The following is a 15,054-nucleotide window of genomic DNA, read 5'->3' as shown; positions in this document are numbered from 1 at the left end:
TTTAGAGCCCATTACGCCTCCGCGCCAACACGGTGCTGTTCCACCGATTGATAATCGAAGTCCTGGGCATAGTAAATCGCAGGAAGAGTTCTTTCACACTCCCTACCAGGCCTGGGCTGCATTGCGTGAGGCGGCCTCCATCCCGCCCCTTCGATCTACCGCTTCCAGTCCCATTCATTCGCTGGAAGCTTCAGGGGACCATGCGAAGTATCGCCATTCTCGCTCTCCCTCCAGACACCGGGAGGGGCATCGATCCAGGCACTCATCTCGGCACGCCTCGCGCCATTCTGAGGTTTCACCGCAGAAGAAGCTGCCACGTCTGGGGTACTCCTCCTCTGATTTATCTCCCCCGGAGGGGCCGGAGTACGAGGAACCATCTACCTCTTATTCTCCTTGTCGCTCCCAAGTCTCTCTGGATCCTGAGGCTTCCACTTCATCCAGTCCGTCTTGGAGGCCGATACTGGCAGACCAATTGTCTTTTTCTTCCTTCCTCCGGCAAATGGCTGATGACTTGAATGTGACTTTGGACACTGGGTCTCGGTATTCTAAGGAGTATCTCGACACCATGCACTTGCCTAATCCTCCTGCAGAGTCTCTTCGGCTTCCTCTCCATAAATTGCTGGATCAAACATTTATGCGATGTTTTGAGACGCCGTACTCCATTCCTGCGGTCCCGAGCAAATTGGATGCAAGATATCGCATTGTTCATCACAAGGGGTTTGAGGGCGCTCAACTCTCTCACCAATCCCTGCTGTTCGAGTCCTCTCTCAAGCGTTCTCATCCCTCCCAGGTCTATGCCTCTGTACCACCGGGACGAGAGGGCAGGACGATGGATAAGTTCGGTAGGAGAATCTACCAGAATTCTATGATGGCTTCTCGAGTTCTCAATTATAATTTCTTTTTTTCTTCTTATTTGGAGTTCTTCTTGCCGGTGCTCCGCAAGTTTACTCCCTACATTGATTCACAGGCTCGATTCGAGTTCGAGGAAGTGGTAACCTCCCTTTCCCAGCTACGTCTCCAGCTGATGCAGTCCTCGTACGATGCCTTTGAGCTCTCGGCACGTGCTGCCGCCTGTTCCGTGGCCATGCGTCGATTGGCATGGCTTCGAACAATTGACATGGATCCGAACCTCCAAGACAGACTTGCCAATGTGCCTTGTGCGGGCGCCGATCTGTTCGACGAGTCTATCGAGACTGTTACCAAGAAACTTTCAGATCATGAAAAGTCTTTCCAATCTATCCTTCGGCCTAAGCCCAAGCCTCAGCAGTCTCGACCTTCTCGACCGCCTTTGATTTATCAGCGGTGCTACACTCCACGGCAGACTCCTGCTGCGAGGCAACCGGCAAAGAGACAGCCTCCCCAAAAGGCTCAGCAGAAACCTCAGCCGCCGGCTGCACCCAAGGCTACTCAGCCGTTTTGACTCTATTCCAGGGGGCATAACCGACCTCGTTCTGTATCCTCCTGTTTTTCCCATCGGGGGTCGCCTCCACCATTTTTATCATCGATGGGAGGCTATTACCACTGACCTCTGGGTCCTTTCCATCGTAAGAGAAGGATACTCTCTTCAATTCCATCGGGTCCCTCTGAACCACCCTCCAAGAGAGTATCCTTCCAACTTGACACAGGCCGCCCTCCTTCTTCAGGAAGCTCAAGCTTTGCTCCGGCTTCGGGCCGTCGAGCCGATCCCGGTGGACCAGCACAACCGGGGCTTTTACTCCCGGTACTTCCTTGTCCCGAAGAAGATGGGCGACCTGCGACCCATACTGGACCTTCGGGTCCTCAACAAGTTCTTGGTCAAGGAGAGGTTTCGCATACTGACCCTTGCTTCTCTTTACCCCCTCCTCGAGCGGAACGACTGGTTATGCTCTCTGGATTCTCACATTCCCATTCATCTGGCCTCCCGCAAGTTCCTCAGATTTCGGGTGGGACATCTACATCTGCAGTATCGAGTGCTTCCATTCGGCCTGTCCTCGTCTCCCAGAGTCTTCACGAAGTGTCTGGTAGTGGTGGGCGCTGCACTTCGGAACAGGGGTCTTCAGGTGTTTCCCTACCTCGACGACTGGCTCATCAAGGCCCCATCTGCTCCAGAGGTCATTTCGGCGACCTTGGCCACGATTTGCTTCCTGCAGAGTTTGGGCTTCGAGATCAACTTCCCCAAATCTCATCTGCGGCCTACCCAGTCTCTTCCCTTCATCGGGGCGGTACTGGACACCAGCTTCGAGCATTCCTTCCTCCTCAGCGCATGGATGCTCTTCTTCATCTCTGCCAGTCTGTGTCTTCTCGCCAGACCATCTCAGCGAGACACATGATGGTCCTCCTGGGGCACATGGCCTCTACAGTTCATGTGACACCTTTTGCCAGGCTCCATCTCCGAATCCCTCAGTGGACCCTAGCTTCTCAATGGACTCAGGTTTCGGACCCGTTGACTCGACACATCATAGTCACTCCTGCTCTTCGGCAGTCTCTACTTTGGTGGATGACCTCTTCGAATCTATCCAGAGGTTTGCTGTTTCACACTCCTCCCCACCAGAAGGTTCTCACAACTGATTCCTAGACCTATGCCTGGGGGGCTCATCTGGATGGGCTTCGCACTCAGGGCTTCTGGACCAGTGCGGACCGACCCCATCAAATCAATCTTCTGGAGCTCAGAGCCATCTTCTATGCTCTTCAAGCTTTTCAACATCTGCTTCACGACGTGGTGGTCCTCATTCGCACAGACAACCAGGTCGCCATGTATTATGTAAACAAGCAAGGTGGCACGGGCTCGTCCTCCCTCTGCCAGGAAGCTCTCAGAGTCTGGGATTGGGCGGTTCGCCACAACGCCTTCCTCAAGGCTGTCTACATTCAGGGGAAGGACAACGTCTTGGAAGACAACTTGAGTCGTCTCCTCCAGCCTCACGAATGGACTCTCCATTCCGACCCCCTTCATCAGATCTTTGCTCAATGGGGACGCCTCAGTTAGACCTCGTTGCGGCTCCCCACAACTTCAAACTGCCTCAGTTTTGCTCCAGGATCTACACTCCTCATCGCCTCGAGGCAGATGCTTTTCTGCTGGATTGGGGGAATCGCTTTCTGTATACGTTTCCTCCATTTCCTCTCATTCAAAAGACTCTGGTCAAATTGAAATCCGACCAGGCCACCATGATTCTGATAGCTCCTCGGTGGCCCAGGCAACCTTGGTTCTCCCTCCTACTTCAACTCAGCAGCAGGGAACCGGTCCTTCTTCCAGTATTTCCTTCACTACTTACTCAACATCAAGGATCACTGCTTCATCCCAACCTGCGGTCTCTCCACCTGACAGCTTGGTTCCTCTCAACGTGACCCCTCACCAGTTTTCCTTGGCGGTGAGGGATGTCTTGGAGGCTTCCAGGAAGCCTGCTATTCGTCAATGCTACTCCCAGAAATGGACTAGATTTTCTTCATGGTGTGTTTCCAATTCCAAGGAGCCTCAGCGAGCCTCCCTATCTTCTGTATTGGACTATCTTCTACACCTGTCTCAGTCTGGTCTCAAGTCTACATCTATACGAGTCCTCTTGAGTGCTATTGCGGCTTTCCATCAGCCTCTACAAGGGAAACCCCTCTCTGCTCATCCTGTGGTTTCCAGATTTATGAAAGGACTTTTCCATGTCAATCCTCCTCTCAAACCTCCTCCAGTGGTTTGGGATCTCAATGTTGTCCTTTCTCAGCTTATGAAACCTCCTTTTGAGCCTCTCAACAATTGCTCCACTTAAGTTTCTCACCTGGAAAGTGGTTTTTCTGGTGGCCCTCACTTCTGCTCGCAGGGTCAGTGAGCTTCAGGCCTTAGTAGCGGATCCACCTTTTACAGTTTTTCATCATGACAAGGTGGTTCTTCGCACTCATCCGAAATTCCTGCCTAAAGTGGTCTCTGCATTTCATCTCAACCAATCTATTGTACTTCCAGTGTTTTTTCCAAACCTCATTCTCATCCTGGAGGATCAGCTCTTCACACTCTGGACTGTAAACGTGCTTTGGCTTTCTACCTGGATCCCACCAAACCACACAGAACTGCTCCTCAACTTTTCGTCTCTTTTGATCCAAACAAGTTGGGACGACCTGTATCGAAGCGCACCATTTCCAACTGGATGGCGGCTTGTATCTCTTTTTGCTATGCCCAGGCTGGATTACCCGTTCCCTGTAAGGTCACAGCCCATAGGGTCAGAGCGATGGCAGCCTCTGTAGCCTTCCTCAGATCGACACCGATTGAGGAGATTTGTAAGGCTGCCACTTGGTCCTCGGTTCATACATTCACCTCTCATTATTGTCTGGATACTTTCTCCAGACGGGATGGACAGTTTGGCCAAACAGTATTACAGAATTTATTCTCCTAAATTGCCAACTCTCCCACCATTCCATTGAGGTTAGCTTGGAGGTCACCCACTAGTGAGAATACCTGCCTGATTGTCCTGGGATAAAGCAATGTTACTTACTGTAACAGTTGTTATCCAGGGACAGCAGGCAGCTATTCTCATGTCCCACCCACCTCCCCTGGGTTGGCTTCTCGGCTAGCTACCTGAACTGAGGAGACACGCCCGGTCCATAGGGCGGGAAGGCACTGGCGCATGCGCGGTGCGGGCATCTCGAAACTTCTAAGTTTCTTCAAGCAAGACATGCTTGTGAGACGTCCGTATCGGGGCTCTGTCGGATGACATCACCCACTAGTGAGAATAGCTGCCTGCTGTCCCTGGATAACAACTGTTACGGTAAGTAACATTGCTTTCCGGAATCCCAGAGAGTAACAAGGCTCTAGAACCCCAAAGAGAGTAGCAGCATTCCATACAGAATCTCAAAGAATAACAAGATTCCGGAATCCCAGAGAGTAACAAGGCTCTAGAACCCCAAAGAGAGTAGCAGCATTCCATACCGAATCTCAAAGAATAGCAAGATTCCGGAATCCCAGAGAGTAACAAGGCTCTAGAACCCCAAAGAGAGTAGCAGTATTCCATGCTACCAATCCAGGGCAGGCACAGGCTTCCCCCATGTCTGTCTCAATAACAGACTATGGACTTTTCCTCTATGAAAATTGTCCAAACCCTTTCTTAAAACCAGCTACGCTAACTGCTCTTACCACAACCTCTGGCAATGATTTCCAGACCAACAAACAGGACTAAAAGAAATTAAGGCGTTTAATTTATCAAGTGAATGATTAAAACAAACAGGGATACTGAACGGATGAGTAAGGGGTTAAGAGTTAAAAGCAGCCTGCGAAAGGAGGCTTTTTTGCCTGGATTTGAATAGGGCAGAGACGTAGCATGACATGACTTTCTCAACCCATTCAGTCCAGGGGATCTTAGGAGGGAGCAATTAGATCTCGACACTTCAGAATGCGGGCAGGCAGTAAGATAAAGGCGCAAAAGGAGCCCAGCCTTACAAAGTTAGGATGCGACATTATCACTATTCATCTGTGTATGCTTAGATGCAGCTGAAATTTGGTAGCAAATTTCTTACTGAGGGACCAGGGACAGCACCACTGATTAATTGTGCCAGGAGGGTACTACTCAAAAAGGTCCAGAGAAGAGCAACTAAGATGGTTAAGGGGCTGGAGGAGTTGCCATACAGCAAAAGATTAGAGAAACTGGGCCTCTTCTCCCTCGAACAGAAGATATTGAGAGGGGACATGATCGAAACATTCAAGGTACTGAAGGGAATAGACTTAGTAGATAAGGGCAGGTTGTTCACTCTCTCCAGGGTAGGGAGAATGAGAGGGCACTCTCTAAAATTGAAAGGGGATAGATTCCGTACGAACATAAGGAAGTTCTTCTTCACCCAGAGAGTGGTGGAAAACTGGAACGCTCTTCCGGAGTCTTGTCATAGGAGAAAACACACTCCAGGGATTCAAGACAAAGTTAGACAACTTCCTGCTGAACCAGAACATACGCAGGTAGGGCTAGTCTCAGTTAGGGCGCTGGTCTTTGACCAGAGGGCCGCCACTGCGTGAGCAGACTGCTGGGCACGATGGACCACTGGTCTGACCCAGCAGCAGCAATTCTTATGTTATGTAGGCGTATCCTTGAACTGGTAGGAGTGAGCAAGACAACAAGAGAGTTGACCCTGATTCCTCCACAAAAGGAAACACAACTAGAAACAAAAAACGTGTGGAGAGTTGATGTCCATGATGAAGGCTTTATTGGAACAAATAAATGATCCACATAAAAATGTCTAGGGCCTAAACCACTGGAAACATATGGACCCAACACTGTCCGTGTTTCGACACTAAGGTCTTCCTCAGAGGTCCATATATTTCCAGTGGTTCAGGCCCTAGACATTGTTATGTGGATTATTTATTTGTTCTAAGGAAGCCTTCATCTTGGACATCAACTTTCCACAAGTTTTTTACTTTTAGGAGTGAACAAGAGCCAGAAGACTTAACTTTCTGACTTTTGCGACACTTATCTGACTTCTTAGACTTTACACTTTTGAGTAAAAAGCTCCACAATGCTTTTTGTACAAGGTCCTTCCCTCCCTACCATGAAATTTCTTCCATCTCTGAAGCTGGAGGAAGTGTTAAATTATTGTGCAATAAATATTATACATGTTCAGCATCGTGCAAGAAAACTGATGTGCAGGCTTTTTTGTATCCTCTGTTTCCATTTTCTACTTTTCCCAAAATGAACAGCTGGCCCAAACATTTTCCACTTTCAGCAGTAAACCAGAAAAAAAGGAGTGAGGAAGGGACACGGTCAACCAGCTTCAGGGACAATCAATTTATTAAAAATTATATATAAAGAACTGATACATATACAACATATACATTAAAATATGCAGGCCTAACAAAAGTCTTTCAATTCTTTTTGTGATGGACTCCAACACGGTCCGTGTTTCGGCTATAAAAGGCTTCCTCAGGGGTGTATGAATGTAGCCCAGTAGATGGCGCCAAGGTACAGGAATTAAAACCAAAAAGGAAGACTCTTAATACCATTAGGGCCTGCTGCTCAATGTGATTTCAACATTATAGGGATGTGCTAATCCATTTCGCACTTGAGCAGCAGAACCCCCACGTTGAGCAGCAGAACCCTAACGGTATTAAGAGTATTCCTCTTTGGTTTTATTTCCTGTACCTTGGCGCCATCTACTGGGCTACATTCATACACCCCTGAGGAAGGCTTTTTTATAGCCGAAACACGGACTGTGTTGGCGTCCATCACAAATTGATCGTCCCTGAAGTTGGTTGACCGTGTCCCTTCCCCACTACTTTTTTTTTCTGATTTACATTTCGCACGTGAGGTTGTTTTTCCTTTGTTTTGTGGGATCCACTTTCAGCAGTGCCAGAAGAAGTAGCAAAATTGAATTTCCAATAGTTCTGACAGCAATTCATGTGTTCATTTTGCAGGGATGGTACATATCACACAGAGTATAACCGGGCTGAAACATTCAAGGTAAATATCAGTGTATTTTTCTTTTTGATTTTAGACACTTGGGGGAAGGTGAGTAAGTGGCTTGTCACCTGGGAAGGTGAAAAAAGTTCTGTATTATGAATAGCCTTTGGCATAATAAAGGTTTTCTTTGTGGGGTGTGTTTAAAGAAATTTTCCAAGCAGCAGTCAAACATTCAGAAAAATGATAGAGGTCAATTGTCAGAGCATGAATGATAAAGCGTTTAGTTACAAGCTGTGATCAAGAACATATTCACCATCTGCCATGCTCAAGTTTTCTGCCTTTGAATTTTTTTGTAAGGGTTCAGTGCTATTAAAATTTTGTCCTCCTTCAACACCTCCTCAAGTGATATTGGGGCTCATTTTCAAAAAAGAAAAATGTCCAAATAGTGACAAAGGGGCGGATGGACTTTTTTTTCCTCACTAAACCCTTCCAATGTTTTATTTTGAAACCCATTGTCTAGACCAGTGGTAGGCAAACTCATTAGTCTAAAGAACCAAAGATCAGCAGTACAATGATTAAGATTTCTTTTGAGAGCCATACCCTGCACCCGCTTGTGCTACGATGGCTACGTCAACCCAACTGACACTCCGCTCGCCTGCACGTAGTCGAAATCAATTCGTGGCAGAGCCTAGAGAATGACACGGGGAAAAAATTTGTCTCTGTCCCCCATCCGATCCCCGCCCCCGCAAACCATCTGATCCCAGCCACACAAGCCTCAAATACTTTTATACTGAACTTATTATATTAAAGTATAAAAAGAAACAATATTCTGTACAATTGTCAATTTATAAATCTTGGAATTTTTTTTTTTTTTTAATTTTTAATTTTCTTCTTAGCTATTTCTGGGCAAGAATGTCAAGCTCTACCCGGTACTGTGCTTGGGTTTCAACTGCTGAAATCTCCGTTAAAACCTACTCCATCCCATCTAAACCCTCCCAGCCACTGAAGCCCTCTCCAGCCCATCCTCCCCCAAACGTCCATATACAGATACAGACCGTGCAAGACTTCCCAGTAGTGGCCTTAGTTCAATATTTAATATTATTTTATGATTCTAGATCCTCTGTGTTCATCCCACGCTTCTTTGAACTCAGTCACCATTTTCCTCTCCACCACCTCTCTCGGGAGCGCATTCCAGGCATCCACCACCCTCTCTGTAAAGTAGAATTTCCTAACATTGCTCTTGAATCTACCACCCCTCAACCTCAAATTATGTCCTCTGGTTTTACAATTTTCCTTTCTCTAGAAAAGATTTTGTTCTACGTTAATACTCTTCAAGTATTTGAACGTCTGAATCGTATATCTCCTGTCCCTCCTTTCTTCTAGGGTATACATATTCAGGGCTTCCAGTCTCTCTTCATATGTCTTCTGGCGCAAGGTGTCTTCTCTCCACTCTCTCTTCCCCATTTCCCTTCAGCATCCTCAGCCCAATCTCTCTCCACTTCCCTTCAGTGCATGCACATAAAAACAAGCAAGCAATTTTATATCATTTTCATTCTATTCATTCATAAAAATTAAAGCCTAAATAATGCCAGTCACATAACAAAATATGATTTTACAAAAATAATTCCCTGCACAGTCAAGCCTGCAAGGATTACTTGATGTCTTTCAGCAGCTCCCCTTCCTCCTTCCCCCTTACCAAGAAAAAATGATCTACCAACAATAAAATTTCTAAAAACACAAACCATACTGTACGCAGAGAAAATGTTAATTATCATTTATATTTTGCGTGTTTTCAAAGAGATGAAAGCAGATGACTTTATGCAATGTCACCTCAGTAGCAACTATACAAAAATAGACAAATATACCCCCTTCCTTTTTACTAAGCCACGATAGTGTTTTTTCAGCGCAGGGAGCTGCGCTGAATGCCCTACATTGCTCTCAATGCTCATAGGCTCCTTGCACTATAAACCGCTATTGTGGTTTAGTAAAAGGGAGCCATAGTGCAAAATATAGACAGCATATATAAATTCTCAAAACGGACACATTTTGATCACTAAATTGAAAATAAAATCATTTTTCCTACCTTTGTTTGGTAATTTCATCAGTCTCTGGTTGCACTTTATTCTTCTGACTGTGCATCCAATATTTCTTCCCTTCTTTCAGCCTCCTGTATGCTTCCTCTCCTCCAGACCTTATTCCTTCCCCCAACTTTTTCTTTCTTTCACCCTGCCCCTTCTTTCTTTCTCTCTCTCTCCATGCACCCTTTCTTTCTATATGTCTGTCTTTCTCTCTCTCTCTCTCTCTCTCTCTCTCTCTCTCTCTCTCTCTCTCTCTCTCTCTCTCTCTCTCTCCATGCACCCTTTCTTTCTGTCTCCCTGTCTTTCTGTCTCCTGTCTCCCTTCTTTCTTTCTGTCTCCCTGCCCTCTCCCAAGCCACTGCCATTGGGGAACAGGCTGCCACTGCCGCCATGGAATAGGCTGCTGTTGCCACAATCGGGGAACAGGCTACCGCCGAGTTCTGAGCTCTCCCTGCTTCCCTTCCTCATAAACAGAACGCTGAAGCACCAGGCTGACCAAACTTCGCCACCCAATGTCAATTCTAACATCGGAGAGGAAGTTCCGAGCCAGCCAGGCAGCGATTGGCTGGCCCAGAACTTCCTCTCCGACGTCAGAATTGACATTGGGTAGCGAAGTTTGGTTAGCCTGGTGCTTCAGCGTTCTGTTTATGAGGAAGGTAAGCAGGTTGGGCACCCCTGCTCTAGACGAGCCACGAGCCGCACTCAAGTGGCTAAAGAGCCGCGGTTTGCCGACCACTGGTCTAGATGAATTTTTGTGGTGGTTGTCTGTAGTATGTCTTAAATCTGAAGGGGAATAAGTAGCCTCAAATATATAAAGCTCCCAATAATACCTCATGCCAGGAGGCAACCAAATAAACAAGAATATACAAACAGTTATGAATCCCAAACCAACCCCCCAAAAATCAAGGAGGGAGGGTTATCATGACGCTGTACCGGCCCATGGTGCGCCCTCACCTGGAGTACTGCATCCAGCGTTGGTCGCCGTACTTGAAGAAGGACACGGTACTACTCAAAAGGGTCCAGAGAAGAGCAACTAAGATGGTTAAGGGGCTGGAAGAGTTGCCGTACAGTGAAAAATTAGATAAACTGGGCCTTTTCTCCCTCGAACATAAGAGATTGAGATGGGACATGATCGAAACATTCAAGGTACTCAAGGGAATAGACTTAGTAGATAAGGACAGGTTATTCACCCTCTCCAAGGTAGGGAGAACGAAAGGGCACTCTCTAAAATGTAAAGGGAATGGATTCCGTACGAACATAAGGAAGTTCTTCTTCACCCAGAGAGTGGTAGAAAACTGGAACGCTCTTCCGGAGTCTGTCATAGGGGAAAACACCCTCCAGGGATTCAAGACAAAGCTACACAAGTTCCTGCTGAACCAGAACGTACGCAGGTGTAGGGCTAGTCTCAGGGCGCTGGTCTTTGACCAGAGGGCCGCCGCATGAGAGTGGACTGCTGTGCACGATGGACCACTGGTCTGACCTAGCAGTGGCAATTCTTATGTTCTTATGGGAGAGTTGGTGGGTGCTTAGTGGTGTATTGGAGGATGTCTTTATTCATCATGTGGGATAGGGTTTTTTTGAATTGTATTTCTTGGTTGTTAGAATGACTGCGTCTTATTCTAAATCAGGGGTGTCAAAGTCCCTCCTCGAGGGCCGCAATCCATTTGAATTTTCAGGATTTCCCTCAATTAATATGCATGAGATCTATTAGCATACAATGAAAGCAGTGCTTGCAAATAGATCTCATGCATATTCATTGCGGAAATCCTGAAAACCCGACTGAATTGCAGCCCTTGAGGAGGGTCTTTGACACACCTGTTCTAAATAAAGAATAACAAAAAAAAAATCTGAAGGGGCATGTTGGAGGTATAGTTTGGGTAGGACTGGGGAGGGGGGAGGTTTATGATTTGGACATTTTAGAAAACATCCAGAGCACATTTTGGGATGTTTGGGGCTAGACCTGTTGTATCATGAGATAAGTGGTTTCAACGCATTTTCAACAATGACACCTAGATCCTTTTCCCGGGCAGTGACTCCTAATACGGAACCCTGCATCACGCAGCTATAGTCCCACTGGCATCACTTAGCACTTGCTCACATTAGACGTTATTTTGATGCCCAGTCTGACAAGGTCAGAAGCTGGGAAGCTAAGGAACTAGCTCACTAGCACTCAGACTCAATGGGGTGGGCAGACTTGATGAGCTGTGGCCCTTTTCTGCCGTCATCTTTCTATGTTTCTATGTTTCTAGGTCCTCTTGCAATTTTTCACAATCTTGTGACTTAACTTTCAAAAACTTTTGTGTCATAACAGCAAATTTTATTATCTCACTAGTTATTCCCACCTCTAGGTCATTGATAAATATATTAAAAAGCATTGGTCCCAACACAGACCCCTGGGGAACTCCACTATTTACCTCTCAATGTGGTTTTATAACTCTAAGTCTACTCAAAAACGCTAAACCTTTGCTCTAAAAGGACACCCCTCTCCAATGATTGGAATAAAATATTTCATTGAATGAATCTTCTTATTCAAGGAGGAAAAAGCTTCAGATCCCCATAAGCCGCCAGTAAATTTTCTTGCAGGCAGTACTTGAAAGGGAAACCACCTCATAGGCATAGGAGGTTTTTTAAGCCTACGAGGTGGTTTCCCTTTCAAGTATTGCCTGCAAGAAAATTTACTGGTGGCATACGGGGATCTGAGGCTTTTTCCTCCTTGAAGTATTTTTGGTAGTTGAATTGGTTCTCTCTGCATTCTGCATATTATTATATTTTTTGCTAATATTGAACCCCACTATTTACCCTTCTCCATTGAGAATATTGACCATTTAAACCTACTCTGTTTTCTGTCTTTCAACCATAAGAACATAAGCAATGCCTCTGCTGGGTCAGACCTGAGGTCCATCATGCCCAGCAGTCCGCTCATGCGGCGGCCCCAACAGGTCTAGGACCTGTGCAGTAATCCTCTGTCTATACCCCTTTATCCCCTTTTCCAGCAGGAAATTGTCCAATCCTTTCTTGAACCCCAGTACCGTACTCTGCCCTATTACGCTCTCTGGAAGCGCATTCCAGGTGTCCACCACACATTGGGTAAAGAAGAACTTCCTATAATATCCCATGACTTTGTATAATATCCCATGACTCTCTAATTTCCTCAGGAGTCTTTCATGAGGCACTTTTTCAAATGCCTTTTAAAAATCCAAATACACAATATCAACTGGATCACCTTTATCCACATGTCCATTTGCCCCTTCAAAGAAATGCAGAAGATTGGTGAGGCAAGATTTCCCTTGACTAAATCCATGTTGGCTTTCTCTCATTAATCCATTCTCATATATATGTTCTGTCATTTTGTTCTTTTTTATAGTTTCTACCATTTTGCCCGGCACCAACTTCTTCTTTTCAAGGTCTCTCTTTGCCCTCTTTATTTGCACCTTGCATTTGATTTGCCATTCCGTGTGCTGTTTACAATTATTTTCAGTCGGGCCAAACAACTTACATTGCAAAAGTTGGAGAACGTCTTCAAGTCTTTGCTGGCAGTGAGAAGGCTGTCCTGTTTACTGCTACTCTGACGTTGCTTCCTGTTGGACCAGGAAGTGACATCAGAAGGAAGGCTTAGCTGGTGCGAGCTACAAAACCTACCTGCTGCCAGTGAAGAGGTGTTGGAGTAGGCGCACAGATGTGGGATATTAGTCTTAACGCTTGTTTGCTGATGGAGTGAGGATTGGTGTATTCTATAGCTCACAATCGGGAGGATAGATGGAGGATGCTTGTCGGTTGTTTGCTTCTGTTAAGGGCAGAGATTTTCTGTACCAGTTCCAGGACAAATTACGTCATAAGCTATTCAACTGAGCAGCTGGTAGGTAGATGAGTGTGAGAGCTGGAGAGGTTACAGATTTTGATTGTCCACTTTAATTTAATTTTCAGCTTTGTACTCAATTCATGTTTTGCATCGGTGTGGGGGTCAGATGAGTAACAAAGTGGGAAGTTTACTATGCTCTTAGACTTTGGTGCTGCTTCAAAGTTCAGAATTTCAGTAGGGAGCATGCCTTCTTCCCAAGATAATGTCTTCATTTAATTGCATAAACTCTTTTTTTTTTTTTTTTTTTTTTAAGTGTTAAGCCTGAAGAAAAAAAAAATACCCTTAGGTTTGGGGGGACTGTGAGCCCACATTTCTACCCAACACTTTATGCAGCCACAAAACAAAACAGGCACATACAGTATTTTGAAAATATGGGACTTTTTATTTTTCTCTGTAGCAGCAGTGTTCCCTCTAAGCTGTGCGCACAAAATGTTTGTTGGATTTCTTTTTTTGTGAACTAAGCTTCGAGTCGGAGCTTAAAACTTGCATACAAACCCCCAGATTCCGTACATGGGACCAAAGGTTGTGTGTGCACATCGGTATGCATAGCCAAGGTGTTGCACACAACTTAATTGATTAATTGGCACTGATAATTGGCAAGTAATACCTCATTGATGCTAATTAGCACTAATTAAGTCATATGCACAACTTGGAAAGCACAATTCAATAAAAAGTATGTGCCAGTTGCAAAGCCTTGAATTTGAAAAGGGGTGTGTGGCTAGGAGCAGATTGCAGGTGTCCTAAAAGTTATGTGCATTGTTATAGAATTTGCATGATCTTTGCACAACCTAGGTGCAGGCCTTTAGGCCTGGTTTTAGTTGGCCTGAATGGGTGCGCCTAATTTGTGATGCACTCGGGGGCTAAGCATGATTCTGTAAAAGGTAAGTACCGTTCTAGTTGGTGCCAGTTTTTTTGGGGGGGAGGAGGGGAAATGTTTGGGTCAGCAAAAATTAGAGCTTTGGTTGGGTTTACATTAATAGAGCTTTAAAATGATCATATTACAAATATATAGCATCATAAATATTGGAGAGGTGATTGTGCATCCTACAGAAACATATAAGGTCATAACCTTTTATTTTTATTGAGCTAGCAGTGTATTCCTCAACTAGCTTGCCTTTAATTTTGTTAGTCCATCTAATAAAGATTAACAGAGATCGCACTAGTTTATCAAAGGTTGCATAGGCTGAATTACCCTCTTGCTCTCTCCCTGGCTGGAGGTGGTTCTGCCAGAACAGTTCTGATTTCACACCAGCTCATATTTTTAAGCAGTCGTCTACCGGGCAGAGATGAGCTTCTTGGCTAGACGTATCAAGGCAGCGGCGGCCATTTTTGTAATTTATCAACTAAATTATCGACATTTTTGTATTGTTTATACTAAAGCTTTAAAGCATTAGTGATATTCTGGCATCCATTACAACAGCCTTTGCTGATAAGATTGAAGCAGCCGATATAGAAAGGAGCATGCAGTGTAATTTAGACTCTGTGTGCTATGTTAAAGGTGTACATTACTTTCCCCTCACCCTCGCCAATTTAAAAAAAATAAAAAACAAGTAATGTAGAGTTAGCAAAGCTTTGCAGTGGTCAAGAATTTTAGATCTAAAATGTTTTGAGATGGGTCACTTTATGAACAAAAATTCCAGGACTTTTATCTGTCAAGATGCTTGACCCTAGTAAGTAGCCAACACCTCCCCCACCCTGGATCAGCCCTGGGATGTCACAGGAAGGGAGGAGCTGAATGAAGTAGCAGAGTGTCTCTTCTCTGTGCTATTCTCTGCTTCAGGCTA

The 15,054-nt window shown here is 45.5% G+C and overlaps 1 protein-coding gene across 1 annotated transcript in view; it reads left to right on the top strand.

Annotated features, from left to right (window-relative positions):
* PDIA5 (protein disulfide isomerase family A member 5) overlaps window positions 1–15,054 on the top strand; it is a 321,624-nt gene that overhangs the window by 130,631 nt on the left and 175,939 nt on the right. The window contains exon 5 of the mRNA XM_033945534.1: window positions 7,349–7,394. Within this exon, the coding sequence (XP_033801425.1) occupies window positions 7,349–7,394 (46 nt within the window). The remainder of the gene's footprint in view (window positions 1–7,348; window positions 7,395–15,054) is intronic.

This window comes from Geotrypetes seraphini, chromosome 5, assembly GCF_902459505.1.
Source record: "Geotrypetes seraphini chromosome 5, aGeoSer1.1, whole genome shotgun sequence".
NCBI lineage: Eukaryota > Metazoa > Chordata > Amphibia > Gymnophiona > Dermophiidae > Geotrypetes > Geotrypetes seraphini.
This window is presented reverse-complemented; position numbering and strand designations above follow the sequence as displayed.